General features: G+C 41.8%; 2 protein-coding genes across 21 annotated transcripts in view; one reads left to right on the plus strand and one right to left on the minus strand.

Moving 5' to 3' along the window:
- NEB (nebulin) overlaps positions 1-12,171 on the plus strand; it is a 208,696-nt gene extending 196,525 nt beyond the window's left edge. For 16 of the 19 annotated variants that reach the window (XM_078376624.1, XM_078376635.1, XM_078376656.1 and 13 more), the window contains 9 exons: positions 181-273; positions 2,707-2,799; positions 3,179-3,271; positions 5,362-5,469; positions 6,215-6,404; positions 7,968-8,060; positions 8,253-8,402; positions 10,757-10,866; positions 11,364-12,171. In XM_078376624.1, coding sequence (XP_078232750.1) covers positions 181-273; positions 2,707-2,799; positions 3,179-3,271; positions 5,362-5,469; positions 6,215-6,404; positions 7,968-8,060; positions 8,253-8,402; positions 10,757-10,866; positions 11,364-11,537 — 1,104 coding nt within the window. In that variant the 3' untranslated portion in view covers positions 11,538-12,171. The remainder of the gene's footprint in view (positions 1-180; positions 274-2,706; positions 2,800-3,178; positions 3,272-5,361; positions 5,470-6,214; positions 6,405-7,967; positions 8,061-8,252; positions 8,403-10,756; positions 10,867-11,363) is intronic. The other 3 variants (XM_078376634.1, XM_078376668.1, XM_078376669.1) reach the window with 3 other exon arrangements.
- A 1,809-nt stretch (positions 12,172-13,980) lies between these two features.
- Positions 13,981-23,195, minus strand: part of RIF1 (replication timing regulatory factor 1) — a 40,105-nt gene continuing 30,890 nt past the window's right edge. Inside the window, exons 27-35 of one of the 2 annotated variants that reach the window (XM_020797079.3) lie at positions 23,082-23,171; positions 22,933-22,999; positions 19,505-22,312; positions 18,688-18,834; positions 17,806-17,883; positions 17,597-17,712; positions 16,713-16,866; positions 15,461-15,569; positions 13,981-15,072 (exon numbers count right to left, since the gene is read on the minus strand). In XM_020797079.3, the coding sequence (XP_020652738.3) occupies positions 14,852-15,072; positions 15,461-15,569; positions 16,713-16,866; positions 17,597-17,712; positions 17,806-17,883; positions 18,688-18,834; positions 19,505-22,312; positions 22,933-22,999; positions 23,082-23,171 (3,790 nt within the window). In that variant the 3' untranslated portion in view covers positions 13,981-14,851. The remainder of the gene's footprint in view (positions 15,073-15,460; positions 15,570-16,712; positions 16,867-17,596; positions 17,713-17,805; positions 17,884-18,687; positions 18,835-19,504; positions 22,313-22,932; positions 23,000-23,081; positions 23,172-23,195) is intronic. The other variant, XM_020797080.3, reaches the window with a different exon arrangement.

Raw genomic sequence — 23,195 nt, forward strand, 5'->3', positions numbered from 1 at the left:
GACTCATTATTTTCTTGTATGGATATTGATTGAAAGTCTCTGTTCTAGATGATACAAATCAATAACCCGCCAGCTTTCCTGGGAGCCGGTGTGCTCCGAGCATTAACATTATAAACTGCTAATATCTATTTGCAATCATTGCCATTATATGATTTCTGGATACCCTTTTGTACCCTGTAGGTCTTATACAAAGAGGGACTGGGGAAAGGTACCCCGACACCTGTCACTCCTGAGATGGAGAGAGTCAAGCGCAATCAAGAATTCATTAGCTCGGTACATTGAGGAAAATCTGTGGTGTTTCTTTAAATAATAACATCTTAACAAACTACAGAAAAATTTCCCCTCTAATATCTAAAATCCTACTTTCTTATTTAAAATACTGATCCTTATATAAAATACTCACCTTTACTCATGAAATAATTTAGATAATATTAATATTCTGACAGTAACATTTAAATAGCTGTCATAACCTTGAAATGATGACTATAGGACTCTATCCAGCCAGACTCTAGAATGTTGATCAATATCACTTACTTTTTGAGACAAACCCTGTGCAAATTAGTGTTCAAATAATTACTATAGCTATAAGAAGAAGACATGTTTTGTTTTACATTAACCCTTTAATCACATTCTTAGGTAAGTACCAGGTATTCAATCAGAGTTACAGAAACATAAAAATGCAGCATTTACTCTTATCTGCCATTCGTAGTTGTTCCAAAGGGTAGCACAGGAGGAAAAGATAACATGATTTCATTAGTGCTGTTCCTTTCTAAACTGGTTCCCTGCTGGTAGTGGCTTTCTAGAGAATGGGCACTAAACTAGCTTTTGATGCATGGACACAAAATTAAGTCTTCAGAAAGCTCTGCGTTCATGATTCAGGACTTGCTGCAATACACAGGAAGGAATCTGCAATTCTGAGACTCCATCTCAAAAAGTGATCATGTAGTAAGTGTGGAAGGGACTGTCACTCTCCAACTGGCCTTCTCAGCCACACTAGACACAAGTTTAGAGCACGTTACCATAGTCTCTCGAGACTGAAGGATGCCTAATCTAAGTGAGATGCACATTGTCTCCTCATTAGAAGCACATGCATCTCTTTGTCATCAGAACCCTCAAAGGCCATTAAGCACCTCTTAATCCTGGAAGAGCAAAATGTCTCCTTAATTCAATCTTGGCCTAAGGAAGGCTAACTCATTCAACAAGTCAGTCTTCCTCCCTTTCTTCTCAGCTCAACAAGTCCTTTCCTGTTATATCAATAAATGCCAAAGAACAAAACAAAATCAAACTGATGTTTGCCATAATCTTCACTGGTTTTCTCAATTGGCCTTTGTGGCCAATTGGCCTTTGTGGCTCTTACCATCCCCGGGGTCTCTTCATTGCCTGTCTCTCCCATGTTGCTTAAACAGCATCATCTGTAGCTTGGGCTCGCTGTCCTGCCCCACTGTCCATCCCACTCCCCACCAGGCACTTCTGGAAAATGGTAATAGCCTTCAGGGAAGCAACGTTAGCAGCTAGCCGAGCAGAGTTGTACACATGTGCTTTCACTGACAGTATCTTATTGTGCAGGATTGAGAAAGAGAAAATTCGATATCAGGCGTTTCTCCTCTCCTCCTTCAGTATCTCAAAGTGGCCCACTGAAGAGACAAACTGGCCACCTGAGTGATTTACCAGTAGCATTTTTTAAACAGGAAAAAGAACCCTAAGTAGTTGATGGACACCCAAGATACTCTTGTTTTTAAACCAGTGAAACCATCATTTCATTGATAAGGAACAGCTGATAGATAGTAATGGATGCTGCTAACTGGATAGAGTCTTATCTTTCAAGTAATATTAGTTTTAATTACTTCACATTCCTAATTTACTCTGTAAATATTCTGTTGTGGTTTTTTTTTTTTTTTGGATGTTTCGTTTAGCATTGCATTTGTCTGTCAAAAAACAGTTGATTCCTGAGTGCAACTTTTTGACTATATCATTTGTGTATGACTAGTGTTTGTCAAAGAAGTGAGATGTGACTTCAAGCAGTGTAGATGTGGGAAGATTAAAATGGATATTGCATTTCCTCACGTGTCTGATTTCAGTGGTACCTAGTGTGCTTCTAGACAAGGCTGTTAGCTTGCTATTGCCCCACCTGAGACACAGAATTTCATAGGGTGGTGTTGGTTGTGGTCCAGATGTTCCTGAATTCAGTTTGTAACCCTTCTGCATCATGTGACAACTTCTAACAAGACAAGGATCCAATAAAGGCAGAAGAGATGAAATAAGTGCTCTATGGCTAGGATCCTGTTGCTAGTCCCAACCAAAAGAGGACCCATGCAATCAGTTGCTGAATGTTTAGTCAACCCCTATGTAAATCCTATTGCATCAGTGGGACTAGCAAAAGGATAGTGGCTTGCATCTGTTGAATGGTAGTATTAAGAGACCTCTGGGACCACCTCCAGTCTCACACAATTGTGTGGAAGATCATAAACATAGTTAAGGACATATAGGCTCCTGTGTGGGCTAGGGTAGAGATTTTTATGAAAGCTGGTTTCAATTTCAGCTGTCAGTTTTACACTGAACATTACATAGTTTTTATTATCATCAGTTTTTATCTCCCTTGTACCTATTTTTGAGAATTTGTCTCCCATTATTTCCCCCCCCCCTCAGAAGTACTATTTTATATGAATTATATTTTGTGATTTTTTGGGTACTTTCTACAATCTTTAGGTCTTGTACAAAGAAAATCTGGGGCAAGCAACCCCAACACCTGTCACTCCAGAGATGGAAAGAGCCAAACGCAATCAAGAAAACGTTAGCTCGGTACTGAAAGAAAAACAAAACCTGTTTTTAATTAAAAAGAAAAGAAAAGGAAATGATGTTTTCTAAAAGAATAACACATCTGATCAACCTTGTCCTGCGTATAATTTATCCCAGTCTCACCTATTTTCATATTACTAAGAAAACACTCCTTATATTTTTTATTTCTTTTTCATTTTTGTTACTGTGTTTTTAAAAGATGTTATCCTTCCTCCCCTTTTTTCTTTTTGCTTAATCTAACTTTTTAATCGTTTTATTTCTTGAATTTTTGATCCTCACCCGCCATGCTGCATATGATTAAACAGTAACACGACTAAACACAGTGGTTCACCAACCGTCATCTAATTTTTGATTTCTGGACACTTTCTTGTATGCTGTATAGGTGTTGTACAAAGAAAGCATGGGAAAAGGAACCCCGACATCTGTCACTCCAGAGATGGAGAGAGCTAGACGCAATCAAGAAAACATTAGCTCGGTATTTTTTTCAGGAGAACAAATTGATGATCTAGAATATATGCATTTTTAACACCTTAAAAAGTATAATCCTTTTCTGTCTTTAAGTTAAAAATACTGGCCAATGATTAACTTTGTAATTTATTAATTTCATTTATTTTAACCTATTAATTTTAATTTATTAATATAGTGTAAGTTATTAATATTATTATAGCTTTATTTTTGACTGTTAAAATATTAAAATACCACTTAAACATATAACATTTCTAATTCTAATCCCCCCTAGTGGTGTAGCAATTAGATTTAATACATAGTTTTAGGATTCTAAAGTAACCATTGATGTCAAATAACAGTTTAACCATCTAAAATGTTCCTATTATCTTACCTTTCAGTTACTTACATCATGTGGACTTTGGTTCTGTGTTGTAGTTCCCTTTGTTTTAACTATTTTTTATTTTATTTTAAAAAACTGTCTGCATTGTACCTAAATACAATTTCTGAGCAGGGATCCCCGTGGCTGGCTCAAAAGGAGGCAAGTTGTGGTAAACCTCTTGGTTCTGTAGCCCACAGGTCTAGTCTGAGGGAGCTGGACCCTCAGATGCTGGTCTTTGCTTTTATCGGGTGCTGGGTTTCATTTAAATACTGTAGATTGGAATTTACCTTCATTATGTTTCTTCATGATCTATGAAAAAATAACTGGGCGCACAGTATCTCCTTGGTGTCAAGTTTACATGAAAAGGATATGGAAATACTTCCCCCACAATGCTGGAATCCTCATTCCTTCTACTTTAGCTGAAGTTTTCAGCCTGTGAAATGTTGTTGGTGTCCTTTCAGGAGACCTTGCTTGGGCTCAGTTTTGGCACCTAGGGTGAAGCAGGGTAGTTTTATTTTGACATAGAATGGTACACTTCGCTGACATTTTACTAGGAGAGTCTCCATTTCCCTGTGGTGGTTCATGGGCTGTTTCTAACAGAACCATTTGAAAATGAACCGAACAAAGTACATAGCTACATAATTCACTGCTGCTTGGGACTTGAACTGCAAAATGCCCTTTGTCTTCCTGAGTGATGATTGTAATTAATACATCTTACTGACTATTTAGTAACTCATTACATGGACTCATAGGAATCCAGTCTTAGATCTTTAGTAAATATAGAATAATAGACCCCTTTCTCATACTTTCCTTTAAATACCTTGGAATATCTTAGAAACAGGCTAGGGTATTTGCCAAGCACTGAGGCTAAGCAAAATATAAATGAATAAATAATTTAAAAAATCCACTTCCCAGTGGAAACCAAGGAGAGCAAATTTGTTTTTAAAGTCAAGTGAAGCATGAAATGAGCCAACTAAAATGTCTCAGGAATATACAATCCTGACTGAAAAATTAAAAGTAACATACCGACCTAGCTGGCATGTGAGGGAAGCCCTGGCAGAGTCCAATCCTGCTCATACATGGCTTGTAACTGGTACAGGGCAGACCTCCCTAAAATGGTGAGCTTAAGAACCCCTGCCTGATCCTCATTAACCAGCAGTGGTCCTGTTTTTTGTTTGTTTGTTTGTTTGTTTTTTGACACTCAGGGGGAAAAGAGACATTTCTTTGTTCCCACAAAAGACATTTCATTGGGAGGCATGAACCTCTTTATCCAGTGAGGCAAATTCAACCTGCCCAGTCATGCCAGGGATGGCTCAGCCCCATGTTTCTTGCAGATCCCTAGTTAACCTGAAGCTGAGACACAGGAATGAAGGGGAAGAGGCGCCCTGGAAAAGGCAGTGGTGCCTAGTGCTGTTTGGCCATGTCTGGCTGTGTCTGTTCAGAGTGTCTACCACAGGAAGGAAGGTGGAGCTGGGTTTATCATACTGTTACTTCTGGTGCCATCCACCTAGAAATTTCAAGGGTATGGTGGATTAAGGTCTGAGAAAATCAATCAACCTGCCATTTGGAATTAGTGAAAGGCAGTGGAAACAGGTGCACTTCTAGTTAACACAAGCTGTTTGCCACACTCTTCGAGATGTCTTCATCCATCCTTCATTCCATATCCATTCTATGTGAAATATCTTTTCAAATCTCTAACTGGCTGGATCCCCTTTACTGACACTCTCTCATTTTGTCAGGTCCTCTATTCAGATAGTTTCCGGAAACAAGTACAAGGTAAAGCAGCTTTTGTCCTGGATACCCCTGAAATGAGACGTGTTCGGGAGACACAGCGACACATTTCCACAGTAAGTACAGCTGTTTCTGAGGCTCAAAAGTTTTTGATTTTGAGCACAAGGAAACCACCATTGCAATTTACCAAGCAACATTCAGTGTTGAAATCCAGTTGTTCTGAGCACAACATTAAGAGGAAAAAGCTGGAATCAATTTTTTGTGGTCACAGAGTATGCAGGCGTTGGGTGTACCTCACACTGTTAACACATTTCTGAACTAGGAGGTGACACAAGGTAAGCAGAAACACAAATTATATAATCAGGCAGAGGTGGGGAGCAGAAAGGAAATGAGATCAGACTCTTTCATCTGCAGCCTTCCAGGGCCCAAAGTACTACACAGAGCCTTTCCATAATAAACGTCACTCCCTGCTTCCTCCCCAGATGATACAGCTTTGATTTGGATTCCTGCATTGAGTAGGGGGTTGGCCTCGATGGCCTCGTAGGCCCTTCCCAACTTTGTTATTCTATGATTCTCTCCACGAAGCAAAACACTCTCTTCCAGTGTCTCCAGGAGTTCTTGGAAACATTGGCTGAAATCAGGAGAAGGAACCCCCACTGTCTCCGGTTGGTTATAAGAATGGGGGTTGCCTGGAAATGTCCACCATTTTCTGTAATGAGTAATCTGAGGGGCCTCCTTTCCCATTCGAAGGGACAAGGTTTTGGCCTGAAGTGGGCAGGGTTAGGCTTGTGGGCTGCAGGTTCCCGTACCCAGATTTAAGATAAATCTGCAATAAGCCCGTCATTGTCTTATAAATTCCAGGTGAAATACCATGAAGATTTTGAGAAGAGCAAAGGCAGTTTCACACCAGTAGTTACAGATCCCATAACAGAACGTGTAAAGAAGAACATGCAGGACTTCAGTGATATCAACTACAGAGGCATTCAGAGACGAGTCGTGGAAATGGAGCGCAAGCGGACAGACTATGACCAAGAGCTGAATAACTACACTGGTATGTTATGCTGAATTGTGCCTTGTAAATTGATCCCATAAAACCTGTTCATAGTTAACCATAGATGGCAGAAAATTGTAGAGCTATGATTTCACAACCAATTACTTCTGTCTCATTAGGTTGGTATAACTTGGCACCAGCCCTGAATCCTGTACCGCTCATTGTTTCCAGTTAACTAAATCTGCCTGGACAAATCACTTCTTCCTAGCACTCACCAATGCAACCTTGTGTTTTTCCAAGGAGACTCATGGAACTAACTCACATGAAGCACTTCTATGCTTAGATGAATCACCTAGCCCAGTATTGTGTATTCCTGAAACACCACTGCATACAGTGGGGTCTTGACTTAAGAACGGCTTGAGTTAAGAACATTTTGACTTAAGAACCGCTCTCATAGGAAAATATTGACTTGACTTAAGTACTTAGATTTGAGTTAAGAACTGAAAAAACCCACGTGGGAGGCAGGGAAAGTGCAAAATGTGAACTTTCAGTTAACTGTTGGCCAGTGAAAAGGGTGCCTGTCTGCTTCCTCACTCCTCCCAGTGTTTAGAGAGTGGATTGGGAGACAGTCTTCAGACTGCCTGGTCCTGTACTGCCTGGACTGTATTTTCCCTGCCTTCCCTGAACCTTTCTTGACCTAAGAAAAAAAGAAACAAAATGTCCCCCCTCTAGTGGTCAAAGGCGGAATAGCAGCTTCCCATTAGTTTCTATGGACGGAAAAGAGCAGATACGGATCAAATGGTTTTCAATGCATTCCTATGGGAAATGCAGATTTGACTTGAGAACTTTTTGACTTGAGAACCGCCTTCCAATACGGATTAAGTTCTCAAGTCAAGACCCCACTGTAATCTGAATTTGGCCTAACCCCTTAGATTATCATTCTGAACATTCCGCTGGCATAGAATGTGATAGCCACACTCTTTTTTCAGTGGGGCACCTGGAACACACAGTTGCCAGGTGCCAGAGACAGAACCTTGAACACACACAAGTTCATGCCCTTTGCCACTGATGTAGGGGGATCACCTCTAATGATGTTGTTGCTGTCATTAACAATGTTGTTAACAGCAATTTTGTTGCGGCTGTTAACTGCAATAGGATATAGAAAAAAATATGTTCTCTCCTGTTGATCAAGCATTTCAGCCAAGTCATATTTCAACTGTGGGTTGTAAAAGGATTTCTTAAATATATATTTTGCCTTTTAGATTCCAGAATTAGATTTCAGGTGTGTGAATGCTACAAATACTCATTTTTGAACATTTTGGTTTTAGACGTGAAAGGGGGGAAATCTTGGACACAATGGGCTGGGATCCAATGGGATGGTTTTACTGACAGGCTGCTTTTGGCAGCTGAATCAGGCAAAGAATGATCCCCATTCCTGCCTGCAAGCTCCCGTGCACCCTCAAACTGGCCAGGAGATTCCCAGGAGCTGGTGGATGGCACACAGGGCTGCAGGGAGGAGGAGGAGGAGGAGGAAAGAGAGCAAGGCAGTATTCCAGTGCTATCAGACACCCATGGGCATGATGACATAGGCCAGCTTCACTGCCAGTGACATGTCTTTTGCAGATCTTCGTGTGTGGCGGACTAATCCTGGATCAGTGTTTGACTATGACCCAGCAGAAGACAACATTCAGTCTAGAAGCTTACACTTGATCACTGGTAGGTTGGCCAGTCTTTGACTGCATGGGGTGTTGATGTGGATGGATGCAAGGTGTGATATTTCTACAAGCTGTCCTCAAATATACTGTCACCTTATTCAGATTTGTAGATCATTTCCCTTCTAGCTGAATATGCTGATGTCATGGGTGACATGGTCCCCCTCCCTCTAATTTCTGTGTCTCCGATACCCAGTTCAAGCCCAGCGACGCAGCCGAGAGCAATCCCGCTCTGCCAGTGCACTCAGCCTCAGTGGTGGGGATGAAAAATCTGAGCATTCAGAGCCAGCTGACCAGCACCTGTCCTATTACAGCAATGGAGGCTTCTATAACACAACGGCCACAGGTACAAGAAGCGGAACACTTCTATCAGTACTGCATGAAATGTGGGGGACCCAAAGAAACTGCAGAGCAGGGAAGGAAGACGATCCATGGCAAAGTTCAAAGGCCTTTGACTCTTGATATGTTTGAAGTTAAATTATAAAACATAGCAGTGCATCTTGATGGTTCCTCCTTGAGCTCCATCATGGTGGCTCTGGACAAACCAATCACTTGTGCTCAAGAACAAAGATAGAAGAATTCCCCTCCATAAATAGCATACTTAAAGGCTTGCTGCCATTGCAAAGTGTAGTAAGGGTGGGAGTTACACAAAGCTATCGTTAAGGGACATCATTATGCAGAAGTGGAAGCAACTGTGCATGGATCTATCAAGTGGGTGAGACCGAGAATCCTGCGGCAGACTGGGGAAATGCTGCCCTTTTTGCCAGCCAGGTAGCACAAAACAAGTGATTTTGAAAGATAACCTTTGCAGGTCATTTTGTAGCTTGATTACAATGTACAGCTGCCATACCAATTGGGAACTGACAAATATAAAGCAACTTTATAATACTGTTGTCGCGACTGCCACCTCCTCCTACGTCACCACAAGAGATGACAGGTCACGATCCTCCACACACACATACACACTTCGCTGCCACCAACCACACATAAACCTGACACTTCAGACTTTGTATGGATTTCAAAATAAAAATGATGTTTTATTGATTACAAAAATAAAATGGAAATCACTGGGTAAAAGAATCACTTGTCAAACTATATTTCTCAGACCTTAACCCTGCACAGTTCTTAGTTACTTAACACTCAGGTACCTAACCTATATCTAACCCTCTCACTCTCCAACTCTCTAATTCCCCAACAACAACCTTCTCCCTCTTTGCACACACCCCTTATATACACCAACTCCACCCCTTTAAGACCCACCTCCTGCCCTGCCATAGGCCAGGAAACTCCAGCTTTAGCCAAGACAGGCAGGTGACGTCATGGCACACGTCACAACTGTATATCGCTATAGCTGTAGAATAAGTATGTGCTGTCTTGTGGCAACCCTTCTCAGGGTTTTCTGGGTATAAAGTGGTTTCCCATTCCCTTCTTCTGGGGGCGCCCTGGGACGGTGCATTTTGCTTAAGGCCACACAGGCTGGCTCTTCTCATGGGAGGCACACTGTGGGGGATTGAACTCCTGGCTTGGGTTCTGCAGCCAGGTGCCCCACCTTACTTCAGCTATCCAGTCGGCCCCAGGTGTAAAAAGTAGTGATGAATACCATGGAAGGGAAATGGACTCTGACCCTCAGCATTTCTGTGATGGCCGGGGTCTACCTGGTAATAGCAGTTTATCTGACAAGAGCAATGTGTCGTCACCCGGAGGACATGACCCCCAAGGGGGTTGTGAAGTATTTTCTGGGGGCAGGGTTGCGGGTCACCTTATATGTGTTTTGTAGCCCTTGTTAAATAATTTCTTCCTTGACAATGGGGAGTGGCATAATAAAGTTAAGTGTGTATGTGTATGTATGAAAAACAGGGTCTTTAGGGGAGAAAGAAGCCTCTACTTTCTGAGAGGGGATGACTTTATCCCATTACAAAAGGATTTTTATGCAGACATGGTGGGGGGGGGAGAGGGTTGCAGTTTACTTGACTATTATAATAGGAGGTTGGGACTTGAAAAAAGTTGGGGGGCCTGCAATCTCAAATAGCTCATCCCTGTGTTAATGAACCACTGGCTGGAACTCTGTTGCTTAATGTAATAAGTTACACTAGAGTACGCCCACTAAATTACTGGAGATTTGGTGGGTCAACTGTTCCTTAATTCCACTGATTCAAAAGGGCCTACTCTGGTTGCAGTTTACTATGCTAAAGTTGCCACTGGTCATTTTGTCTGTTACGTGTACTCTCCTCTAGTCCTGAAGTCTACCACTGTGGGGATATGTATGAGTATAAGAAGGCACATACTTCCTTTCCTTGTGTCTGAAAAAGAGAGTTTTGATCCACCAGGTGAAGTGCCTGCTGAAATACATTACTGTAGTTAGTCCTTAAAACACCATGGGACCTTTGCCATGTTGTTCTCTCCTTCCCCCGCTTTTTCTATTTTCCCTTTTATTTTGCCACCATGCTGAAATTTGTACACGGCCTCTTTTTACATTTGGAAATTTGTAGAAAGATCCACATCATTTTATGTTACAGAGTCATCAGTTTGCATCAATTTTGTGCCCATTGTTGCCATGATTGCATGAAATACCACCAGCACCCAGCCCCATTCTAACACTTTCTAGTCTTCTGAAACCATTTTATTCTGAGTATGGGTTGCAAATGCTGGCATCTGTTGATTCTTCTTGTCTTCTCTTACCAAACCTATTGCCTTTTCTAGTGGACTACAAACATGCTAAAACCGTAGAGCTGCCTCAACAAAGATCCTCTTCTGTTGCCACTCAGCAGACCACCGTATCTTCCATTCCCTCACATCCTTCCATTGCTGGGGTAAGCATCATCAGTTACTATCCAGCAAGGGTGATCTTGGCAGAGCAAAAGATTTTTCCGCACGCAGGCTATCTTTCTGAATGAGTCTCTGTGTGTAACAGGCTGCTGTGCTGAGACACGGTGGGGAAATTCTTGGTCTATCTGAATGATACCTGAATCACTTTTGTTAGCCTCGAAGGTAAGTTTAGTTGTAGGGGTGAAGGGCTAACCTCAAGGCACACTTGAACGTCCTCCTCTGAGAGAGTATCTGTGGTACCACAGTTAGCAGCACCTGTTATGTGTTGGACAGGATGATCCCAATGTGCATCAAATGCTCCCTTTAAAGTTTTGCTGTTTAAAGAGTTCACCCTGACACAATCCTTGGATGAACTCAAGATTTTCTTTCTTTCTTTCTTTCTTTCTTTCTTTCTTTCTTTCTTTCTTTCTCTCTCTCTCTCTTTCTCTCTCTCTCTCTCTCTCTTCTTTTCTTTCTTTCTTTTAAACAATGGCCAACACAGAAGACATACCGTGCGATGTACGACTACACAGCAGCTGATGCAGATGAGGTCTCCTTCAAAGATGGCGACACGATTGTCAACGTTCAAGGCATTGATGAAGGTTGGATGTACGGCACTGTGCAAAGAACAGGGAAGACAGGCATGCTCCCAGCCAACTACGTGGAAGCCATGTAAGCCAAAAAGGAGGCAAGCTTCCGTGCAGCATATTGACAGGGAGAATAAAAAAGGCACCTTACCCATTTATCCACTATAATCCTTAACAGACCCGCTCCGGTACCTGTTTTCCTATGTTGATATGCATTCATTTCTTGTGTGAAAATTGGAGCCATCATTTGCCATCAGAACCAAATTCTTAAAGATTCTGGTCACAGAACAAGGGGAAAACATCACCCTATCCTTCTCTACCATTACCTTGAATTAGCTGGACTTACACCAAAGGGAAATATATGTATTTTTTGTCCATCTCAGTTCCATCCTGTCATCTTTTTTTTTTTTTGAATTGTGTGGTATTTTCACACTCTTCAATTTTATGAACACGAAACATGCGATGTTGGTTTTAATGGTTTTCTTCTGAAATGACGTAGTGTTCTCCTGTGAGATCTTTAAAATAGCTGTCTGTATTTATTTCTGTTTCAAGTAAGCAAACTATACCATAAAGCTTGTCATCTCAAACCAGTAAATACGTGGAAAAGCCTCTCCTCTGGTCTATTTAGAGAACGCTGGTGCATGCCTTTTCTTCCTGAGTGTTCTGGACTCACAGTGCTGTTATTCCCTCACATTAGTGACTAATAAATTTCACACTCCTGCATATCTGTTTATGTGCATAATTTGTGTTGACAATGTGTGTGTGTGTGTGAGGGGGGAAGCATTATGAACAGTAATGATACCCCCCCCCCATTACAGAGGATTGGGAGGGATCTTGTGATGAAATAGAAGAAGCGGTATCTCTAATCCTGGGAGGAGTAAACAGCTGCCATTACTAGTAGCTTAGCCTCTGTGAATTTATTCTCCTTGAAGGAGCTTCATTCTATTGTGTTGTCAAGTCTCTTCTGATTTATGAAGACCCTAACAAGGGGTTTGAAATATGTGAGATGTTCAAAGGGTGGTTTACCATTACCACACTCTGAGTTTCCATAAGGCAGTAGTGATTTGAATCCAAATGTTTTAATCCAGATGGGATCCACTATGCTAGTGGCTGCCTAATTTTAGCCCCCACTCCACATTTTAATGTCAAAGGGTTGGCCCTCATCTCATTCTGTGCTAATGATTTCCACAAGTTATCTGTTTTGAACTTCCCAGTATTCTGCTTCATTAGATGACTCTCATTTTCAGCTCAATAAAAGGAGAAAAATTTTCTCATCCATGAGTAGCTGTATACAGAATCAACATAGTTACCCCATAACTTACATGTCTTTTTTTAAACCAACACCCCCCCCCCATCCAGTTTCACTTATTCCTAAGAGAAGGGTGCCCAGAGTGGTAGAATATACCAGATGGGCGGGATATAAATCGAACAAATAAATAAAGAAGAGTTGCACAGCATCCTGAGAATTTTGGATGGCCTTCTGAGCTTTCTCCAGTTCTAAGATGTGGGCACCAAAATCTATGCAGTGTTCCTAGTGTGGCAGAGCCATAATCCATTCATATGAAGCAAGGGATGGGGAACATGTGGCTCTCTGATTACACTGGATGCCTCACCATTAGCTAAGATGACTAGAGCTGATGGGGCTGCATCTCAGCATCAGAATGACCACATTCCTAAACCTTAGTGAAAAGGTACTATACCACCAACAGTGCTATTGCTGATGCTTGTCCTGGTTTTTCAGCTTTCCCTTTTCACAGCTAACCTCATGTCAGAAATGCCTATGAACCTATTATTTAACCCTCAATGCAGATAAAATACAGCAGATAGCCGGATAATCTATTTCTAGGGCGTTGGCAGAAATGAGATTATTTCTCATCCAAAGATTTATTTACAATTTAAGAGAAAATTGCTCCCACTGTATCTGTGCAGGAAAAATAAAAGCAAAGCACTTCAAGGCAAATTTCCATGTAAGCACTGATGAACTGTTACGTGTACTTAGTATGGGGAATGTGTGACCCTCCAGAAGTTGGAGGGCAGCCCACTATGGCTTCTGGGGAGCTACAGACCAATGAAAGGGCACTTACGTCCCATTTGTTTATTGAAAGCAAAATTAATAACATCACAAGGTATCTGTTCGAATGGAGAACCTGAAATTGAATAGTCGGAAGTTGGAATCAATGCTAAGTCTGATGACCTTGAGTCTTCAAGGGATGTGCATAAGAGGCAAATAGTTAAATAAGGATGAACAGCCAAATCTTGGTGTGAAGAGGCTAAAGTTCAAAGTAAGTTTAGATCTTGAAGAGATGTTTTAAAATAACAAAAACAGATGGGTTGGTTGGTATGCTCAGCACAAGAGAAACAAGGGAGACCTTCTGGGAACTATGGATTGTGTGATCTGTGGACTCCAGTTCATGTGCAAGTGTTTCCACCTCTTCACCTACAAAATCTGATGCTCTGAGGAAGTGTTAGCATGATAGTTCTCCACGTCAACACCCAGATTTTTTAGTACAAGACATCGAATCTACTGAAAAATGTGATAGCAAATAAAAATATTGCATTATTTTATTTATATATATTTATTTCCTAACAGGTGAACTGATCTCACATCTTTGTCCATACCGGTAAACATATAACGTTCTATACAGTCAAGATTTCCCCCTCCAAAGATACCAGACAGTGCATTTTATGCAGAGATCATAACTTACAACATCTGCAATTGATAAATCTGTACATAATATACAAAGTTATTCATTTCCAATCTATGTATGATTCAGCAAGTAGAGAGAACATAGCTCTGTTTGGTAAAAAAAGGAAAAAACTACGGAGATGTGATTTGATCCTGAGAATGCCCATGAGAATTGCGTATTAATATTCTTCTTTGCATACTAAATGCATGCAAAAAGAGACTGTGTACCATTGACTGAAAAGTCACTGGAGACAGTCTTTAGGTATTGATAAAGCATGCACGTTTTAAAAATGAGAAGGTATGAAACCGAACATTTTCAAAATAAGCAGATAGACTATTTTTGTTAAATAGCTTCATTTTAAATTTGATTCACAGCAATGAAATCCAGCCTTTTCCAACAGGTGTGAGGCATCACTGCATCAAAGATGCTAGCATTTGAAAAATATCGTTAAAATACTACACATTAAATTCACAGGCTTTGCACATCTTAGTAAGTTTGATGAAATGGTGCACAGCTGTAACGAAAGAAATCTGTATGAGCGTGCAGAACTTAAAACTGTTATGATACACATACCCTGATGTTATATCAAACTTAAAAGTATAAAAATTACTTTTACTTAAAACAATCTGTAAAACTAATGGTTCAATGCAAATAAAAGTATGGGAGTCTAGAAAAGAAATGTCTTGGAACAAAGTCTACTCTTTAAAAACAGATGGCTAAACTGTGCTTTCTTGGGGTGGAGATTTCCAGCGTGTCTGCAAAGTTTTCATAATACAGGCTGTCATGTTATGGAGTTTCTCTTGCATTTCAAAGAGTTCATTTCCTGAATAGTTAAGAAGTTCTTCTGAAGTCATCTTAGCAGCAAGTGAATTGATCAGGGCCCAAAGGTCTGTAGCTGACTGCTCGTCTGCACTCAAGGCAGCTGATTCACAAAAGTCTAGGAAAGAGGAAAAAATTAGTTACCACATGCCAATTTGCAGAGAGACATCCCCGTATGATTCAAAGCTACGGAGTTCCATTGGGAGGTAAATGGTGTGCAGCTCCTGGGCCAACTATTATATATGGGTCATGGCAATGCCAGAACTTCTCTTCTCCCTCCCAATGGGACAGCTGTTATTAGCAATGCAGCACACAACAAACTAAACCAGGGGCAGCATCAAGTGCAGCTCTGGAACAAGTGACTCAACAGCGATTGCACTGCTGCTAGTAATGTAAGTAATGGGATGTATGTTGGGATGCAGATATTTGGGGGGGGGGGGAACACAAGCTAACAAACATAGTCAACATGATGCTTCTAGCACCAGTTGATGGATGCAAAGCGCTACCTGTTATGTCTTTATCTTCATTTGCAGGAAGGGGCTTCTCATCAATGTCACTGACTGGCTTCTCAGCTTCATCCTGGCCAGCACTTTCTTCAGATCCACGAGATTTTACCTAGACATTTTAGAAACACAGACTGTCTTGTTGTATTCCATGACAACACACTTCTCAGACTTGGGAGTGCTCTTAAATACACATATAGGCTGAAATGAATAATGCTATGCACTGTACATCACTGATTAAAAACACTGGTATACCCTCTGCTTTAGCTACTGAACAGCAGCCATTCCTACTAAACCTCAACTTGGATGATCTGACTGATGCACTAGAAGAGGGCCATCCACAGATCAAGCTACATAATCTATATATTTGGCAGACTTTACAACGACGCAGTGTAGAAACAAATGAATTACAAGCAAAAGGGGAACTGGATTAGCAACAACTTATTCAATAATGAGCACAGCTGAATCCAGTTGGTTTAAGAAGGTTGCTTTCTTATAATGGTAATTCTTCAAGTACTCTTTTGTGAATTCACAGGTATGGGTTCTTTTCACGTGTGTGCAGACTTTGCAATCTTGCAGAGCTTAAGGAAAATGCAAAGACACATGCTTCACATCACAAAGATAACCCTCAGTTCTCCCAGTCTGCTGATAAACAAGCAAGCAAGCAAACAAACAAAAAAAGCAACAGGAGTTGTATGGCAGACAGAGGGGGAGGATGGGTGGGTTGTGTGAATTTGTTGTGTGAATGGTTTCATGAGCTTCTAGAAGCTTCTGAAGTTGTCCATGGAGGTGCAAAAGGGACTCGTACGTGTGATTCAGAGACCACAAAGGAAGGAAAGGTAGGTGAAGAACTGGCCTGCTCAGACATGTAACATGTTTACATCTGGGGGGTGGGAGAGACAGGGGACCTTCTCCTTGCCATATTAGGTTGGGGGGTGTCAAAGGGGAGACTTTCCTCTTGCTGCTGTAGGCTGACAGAACTAGCTCCAAGATTTGCATGGTCACACGTGTTTGTGTATCTACAGATGACAAGTGATTTCAGGAAGGTAGCAAACAAGGTGTTCCTTCTCATTTCTCTCTCATTAGCTGCAAAAATTCTTAACAGTAGATAAGAATTCTGTACAGCAGCTTGGATTTCCAAGTTTTAATTTCTACTGTAGGGGGGGAAATGTTTATAGGAGCAACTGCTCTACAGTTGTTTTCTCCTCACATCAAGCATTTCTTCTCTCATTTTTAACAAGACAAGCAAGCTTACCTGTTGTTCATGACACCCCTTGAGTGCTCTTCTCACATTCGAAACTTTGGGAGAACGAACAGGAAGTGTTTTGATTTCAGTTGCTGACAAGGAGCTCAAGTCACCCACAGTTCGGATGTTCTTTGCTCGAAGAAGTTGTCCTAAGCCTCTTGCCCTTGGAGGAAATCAACACAGAAACAGGATACTTTAAAAATATTTCATAAGAAGCGAAAAGAATAGGCATTAGGTAACTCCCTCTCTGCTTCCTCCTGGCTTTTCGAGAGGTCATCTATGGCAATACAGTGTTTTATTAGGCCGGAGGTATGCAAATGTGGCTTTCCAGATGTTGTCGGCCTTTATCTCACCAAATCCTTACTAGCTAGTGGAGTCTCAGCCAGAACTGGGCACCTGGAAGTACAGAAACTGAAATGGAATGCCTTTTATCTGAAAGCAACTGCCTGGAAGAGAATGCATTCCTGCCCTCTTTCGGTGACTTACCCTATGCAACTGTACTTTCACACTATTTTATTGCCAAGATACTATATATCAGCTACCAAATACGGCACTTTCTTTAGCTCGTACGACAGCTTGTTTCTTGGAATCATTTGCATCCAAGTTCAAGCAGGAAAACTTTCAGAGGCCAGACCACTACTCCATAGTGAGCAGAGAGAAGAGTTTCTCTCTCCAGAATGAAATCCAGGAGTTCAACATAACAAACAGAGGCCAAGTCATTATCTTCTCATTCTCTTATACATTCTGACACAGATAAAACTCAATAGTTTAGCAGAAAAATGCCAGGAGACCAACAGGGCCTAAAAACGTTGCAGTCTTCCTGCATCCATACATTCTGTTGTTTGCCATCAAAGGCTTTCCTGTACCAGTTGATTCAGTGGCTTGCTACTTACCAAATATTTGAGGTAATTTGAGGTAAAATTGTGTCCACGGGTGCTTTACAGCCCACTAACGCAGGATATATGCTTTCTGTTGGAGCGGGTAGCGGTTCCTTGACCATCTCAGTGATCTTAAAATTATGAAAAAAAAAGTATTAACTTAGTTTAAGAGCTAGATATAGGAGAAAATACAGAAGAGGTACAGGAAACTGAAGCCATCTTACTAAACACTTCTTTGAGCTCTTAAATCTATGGCTACGAGATCCTGAGGACAGGGATCCTTTGACTGGAGTGGTAATAGGCTGGATGGGAAAAGAGGAAAAAAGCTCTCTCAGGATCACAGGAATAATCTAAAGCCCCATCAAAATAATTTGACAAAACCCAGGGCCCTTTAATTTTGTAACAGGATAAAGGCAAGTTCAAAGGAATGGGCAGTTAAAATTTCTTCAACAATTCAGCGCAGGAAACCATGTTCAAGGTGACCAAGTGTTAGTGCCTCACATCTTCTATTTCAAATTCTCAAGCAAAAAAGAGATTCTCCTATAATATGAGAAAGCATTTTCCTACTGTTGCTCTGACCCAACCAGGCAAGCCCCTGGGTCACATCCTGTCTTGCTAAGGAAAATCCACAGATATTCAGGAATTTTATTTTTAGTGAGGTACAAGTAGTAACAGCTGGCTGGACAGCCCAATGGTTTCAGTATCAGGATGCAGGGCCAGAGGTTGGGAGTTCAATTCCCCACAGGGCCCCCTGGGAGAAGAGCCAGCCTGGGTGGCCTGGAGCAAGCTGCACAGCCCCAGAATTGCCTCCAGAAGAAGGGAAGGGTAAACCACTGCTGAGTGCTCTCCACCAGGAAAACCCTGGAAAGGGTTGGACTTAGGTTGGAATCAATTTGACAGAACGCAATTATTATTATAAGTAGAAACATCTGGACAGTGAGCAGCAAGATATCAGCTGGCAGACAGAAGTGCATATGTGCTGAAGCAGAAGAGTCCCTGAATTCAACTCCTTGCTCTTTTGCCTAATTAAGTGACCATTCTTTATTGCAAATTCCTTGAAACTCAGAAATTATGTTCGCAAGAAGATTAAGAAGAACAGTTACTACCTTGGCTTTGGCATTAGGTGAAGGTTTACTATTTCGGAAAGATGGAGAACCATTAGAAGAATGGGTTCTGACTACAGGACTTCGCCGGTCAATGTCATCTGCCAATTCTTCTTGGTAGATTGGATTAGCAAAAGAAACACGCCGGCTCTGTTTGTGGAGATGCAATAAAATTACCATTTACCAATGGAACTGCTACAAACAAGGACTATGCTTATACAGACTAGACCTACCAGGTGCCTACGTGAGGATTCTTGCAATGAAATTAGTTCCCCAACCATCATGGGTTTGTGTACAATGTTATGTGTTGTTTTACATAACCTCCCATAAGAAAAACTAAGCAGTCAGCATTTACCTTTCTTACAGACAGAACTGTACTGCTGATAATTCTAAGGAGCACAAGTGATAGAAAAGAAATGACTTCCTCCTAAAAGGAGGGCAGAATTATTTTTTGTCTCTGCTCACATCTCCAAGAGGCACATTGTTAAAGAGACACTGATCTACACTATATTTTGCTGAAATTGGCCAGCAAACCTCATTAGAAGGAAACATTTAAGTACTTTCACATTTGTGAACGATCAGCAGCCAGTTCACTAGCTACAATAACATGCTTGTTTCTATCAGAGCTGCTTCCACAGGGGAGAACAAAGCTACAGAAGTGTCTTAAATAAAGCCAGGAGCCTGGGCTGGCCTGTAGCAAACAGACATGGGCATGAGCCGCCAGTTCATTTACCACCACAACAGGTGATTGGTGGTTTAGAGTCTAAACTATTACAGGCTGGTGAGGTGAGGGAAGAGTGAGAGCCACCACTCAGAATACCTTGTTTGCAGGTGATGGAGAATCCTCCTCTGGTTGTCTTTTTAAACCTCTCTTTAGAATACTGGTAGAGGGAGATGCTGATGGAGACCACATACAACGTGCCTGCATCCCATTAGGGCTTTCGCTGGCCTTAGCCAAAGAGGAGCCATCAAGGTCTTTAGACCTGAGAGGAGAATCTGAGTTATTACTCTCCTTCTCTGCCAAAGCTGAACTTTGAGGATCAGTTGCTATGCCTGCTATGTCATTTTCTGCATTTTCCTGACCCATTTCATTTTCTTGAAGTTCTTCCTCCACAGGTGCCGAAGGCACTGTAGTCTCTTCAACAGCACTCTGAGCGACATTCGCTGTCGCTTCACTGGCCTCTAAGTCCTCCGCTTGGATAACATCCATCTCTGCCTCTTCTGACGGACCACTTGGAGTCGTATCAGACGTCTGTATGCCGGCTGGATCGGAATCCATCCCTAAAGCCGGGGATGCTTTTCCAAGAGAATTTGGTGCACTTGGCTCTGACGCTGCTGCTTCCAGATCAACACGATCCAGAATTTCTTCAAAAGGCTTGTCCTTTCCAGTTCTAATACATGGTGGATTCTGGAGTTCATCTTGTAGAGTCTCGCCTCTTGGGAACTGCCCCTCGGATTCCATATCTTCCTTTGATTCTTTCGTAATGATAAAGTCCTTGATGAGCGGAGTGCTTGTTGCGCATGGTTCCTGGGAGAGCCCTTCAGCAGAAGGTAATTCTTCAGTGAGAGGGACAGATGGCACAGCCACGGCTGCTCTACTAGGCATCTTTCTGTGCTCTTTTAATTTTGGTTCTGGAGTACACATTTTTCTAACGTCTGTGGGCAACTTCTCCAAAGGCAAAGAGGACTTTTCATCACAGCAATCACAGCCCTTTGACCTTCTGGCCCGCTTGCTCCGTTTGTGCTGGCATTCAGATTCCTCAAGGGATTTCTCAGAGGAAGGAGAGGCAATGGCCGTCAGGAAATCATCTTCTCCTGAAACGTCAGTAAGACTGCTTGCACTGGAGCATAACGCAGAGTCTGTATCAAGAAGACTGGTTCCCTGCCTATCTTCATCAGGTTCCTCAGCAGCGGCTTTCCTTTTAGCAGGCCTGCTCTCTGTACCTAAAGAAACCCTGTGCAATAGAGCCTCCCCATCTTGTTTAAGTCCCACACTGTCTCTAACGGGGAGTACTTTTTGGTCTCCTTCACTGTTACTCAGACCCAAAGCTAAGTCCACAGGTCTCTCAGATTGGATTACAGGACTGTTTTTTGCTAGGGGAATCTGGAGTTCTATCGCAGGTTGTGAATGATGCTCCTGACTTTCCAACTCTTCCTTTACTTGGCTCCCAGGAGCATTATTTTTATTTTTCCATCTACCTGACCTTGTCCTCATGACTCCTTCTTCTCTTGTTTCAGAATTGTCGGACTCCGCGTTTTCTATACTGGTGAGCAGTCCCTGGGAGGATCTTCGCGTGTGGTATCGTGGAAGCCCCTTTGGCCTCTCGCCTGTGGGAGGTGGGCCAGAGTCTTGCAAATCATCTGGCTCAGAGGCAACGCTGCCTTCAGATTTTTCAGAACCTACAACAGCCTCCTCTTGGTTATTTCTCACAGCCTGACATTCCTTTGTGACGACACTTTCTGGAGCGTTGCTTCCTTGCACACTTTGTGTATCTATTGTTTTTTCAGGCAGAGATTTTTGCTTGTGTGAGGCAGCCTCTTTCCCCTGTGTGGTCTTCTTTGACAACACCTTTTCATCCTCTCTACATCCATCTTTTTTCTGTTGGCTGTTCTCTTTGTCTTGACTATCTGCCCCTCCTTCTGTAGCTTCTGGTCTGCGTCTTAAAGAACGTCTTAATGTTTTCTGATTCGTTGACATTGGCGAAGTTTGGCTAACATTAGATATCACCTCTCCTGACATCTCTACCTCTGGAGGGGTGTTCTCTTTCGAGTCACAATTTGGCACTACTTTTGTTTCTGCAACACTGTCTGAAGTTTGCTTATTTTCTGTCACTGAATTTCCTGCTGCTTGCAAAGTGGAAGTCTGAGTGTCTAGCAAATGTTCTGCCTCTCGTGTTTCACCAGGTATGTCACGGTTGTCTTCCACATGGTTGGCAGGAGTTACTTCAACATTTTTCTCCTGCTCTGACTGCATTAACTTTGATGTTTTGTCTTCAGAAAGATCTGTGTTACTTTGTCTAAGACTTGATCTCTTTATCCCAAGTGTGCTCTCAGACTGGGATTTTGAATTGGCCTTACTTCCATCTTTAGCTTTTTTGAATTTGACATAAGTCTCTAGCGCGTCTATGATTTCTAAACACGACCTCTTAGTCCGAGGGTGGGTTTCTTCTGTTTTGGGTTTCAAGGTGCTCTTACTCTCTCCATTTGGCTTCCCTGTGGAAGAGGCATCTGGAGTAATGGGAGCACTTCCCTGTTTGGGTAACGCAGAAGTACTTTCAGATGCTCCTGAAGTGTTACTGAAAGTTGAAGAACTGAAGGGTCTGTTTTCTGAAGTATTAAATTTCTCCAAAGTTATGAAGGACTGTCTTCTGCTTACAGTTGGTGGTGTTCCTGAAATGACATCGCTAGAAGCAGAGCTGTTGCTGCTGACATTAGAGGTGCTTTCATTTAAAGAAGTATCTGGTTCGCCTACAACTTTTTCAGAACATTTTTCTGAATCTTCACAACTTAAATCTGAGTTCTCTTTCTCCAGTTGTTCAGGGGTGCTAGAATCCATTTTGTTCTGAAGTACATCTGGCTTGCGGTTTTCAGGAGGGTTTTCAGGCACATCACCTGTCACTTTTCCATCCTGCAAACAAATCATTTGCAGTAACATTAAACATTGCAGTGGAATTACCACTAGGCCAGGTCTTAGGCTTTTCAGGAAAGTTCTCTTCCACCTCTGGAGCCTTTTCAGATGACTTTTTTTAAAAATGAACCCCAACTTTTTTTAGTTACAGCAACTGCAGGGATCAATCCAGTAAGAATATATATAGGAAAAGAAATATTCAATTCCCAAACATATTTCGCTATAACTATTTTACAGAAAATTTCTGCTAGCTTTAAAAATCTAATGGCATATCCCAGCTAGAGGTAGGTAGTTCCTTAAAGTATAGGAAGTGCTTTGTTACAGCAAAAGGTCTGAAACAATGGCATCAACAGAGGTGGCACATTAGTTTTTAAGGGGCACGGCAGGGTGTTGCCAATAGTACTGTGCCTTCTTTCAAATACACAGGGACAAAGCTGTCCAAGCTGCTTTTCAATATCTCAGAAGTCACTTGTCAAGCTCTGTACCAGCTAATTGGACACATGGCACAACTATGCAAAGGTCAGCCACGGTACACTATTTGTTTCTGTAATATGTATACCCCCCCCCCGACTCTTCCACAAACCAAAAATGCCAGTAGCACCCAATAAAATTCAACATACCTTAAATATTGTTTTGTTCTCTTCCTCCCCGTATTCTCTTTTTACATCTACCAAGGCATCTTTTCCCCTAAAATAGAGATCACTTGTTTAGATGTACCAAAATGGCAAAAACTGTTTATATCAAAGTTCTGCTGGCACTTAATACTTACAGTGAATCTTCTTGGCTCTGGGTATACTGGGAAAACAAGGTCGTGTCTTGTGATGCATCCAGAGTATTGTACATGGTAGGAATATCCACCCTGCAAAGGCAAAACAAACCAACG

Source organism: Pogona vitticeps, chromosome 1, assembly GCF_051106095.1.
Source record: "Pogona vitticeps strain Pit_001003342236 chromosome 1, PviZW2.1, whole genome shotgun sequence".
In the NCBI taxonomy this organism is placed as follows: domain Eukaryota; kingdom Metazoa; phylum Chordata; class Lepidosauria; order Squamata; family Agamidae; genus Pogona; species Pogona vitticeps.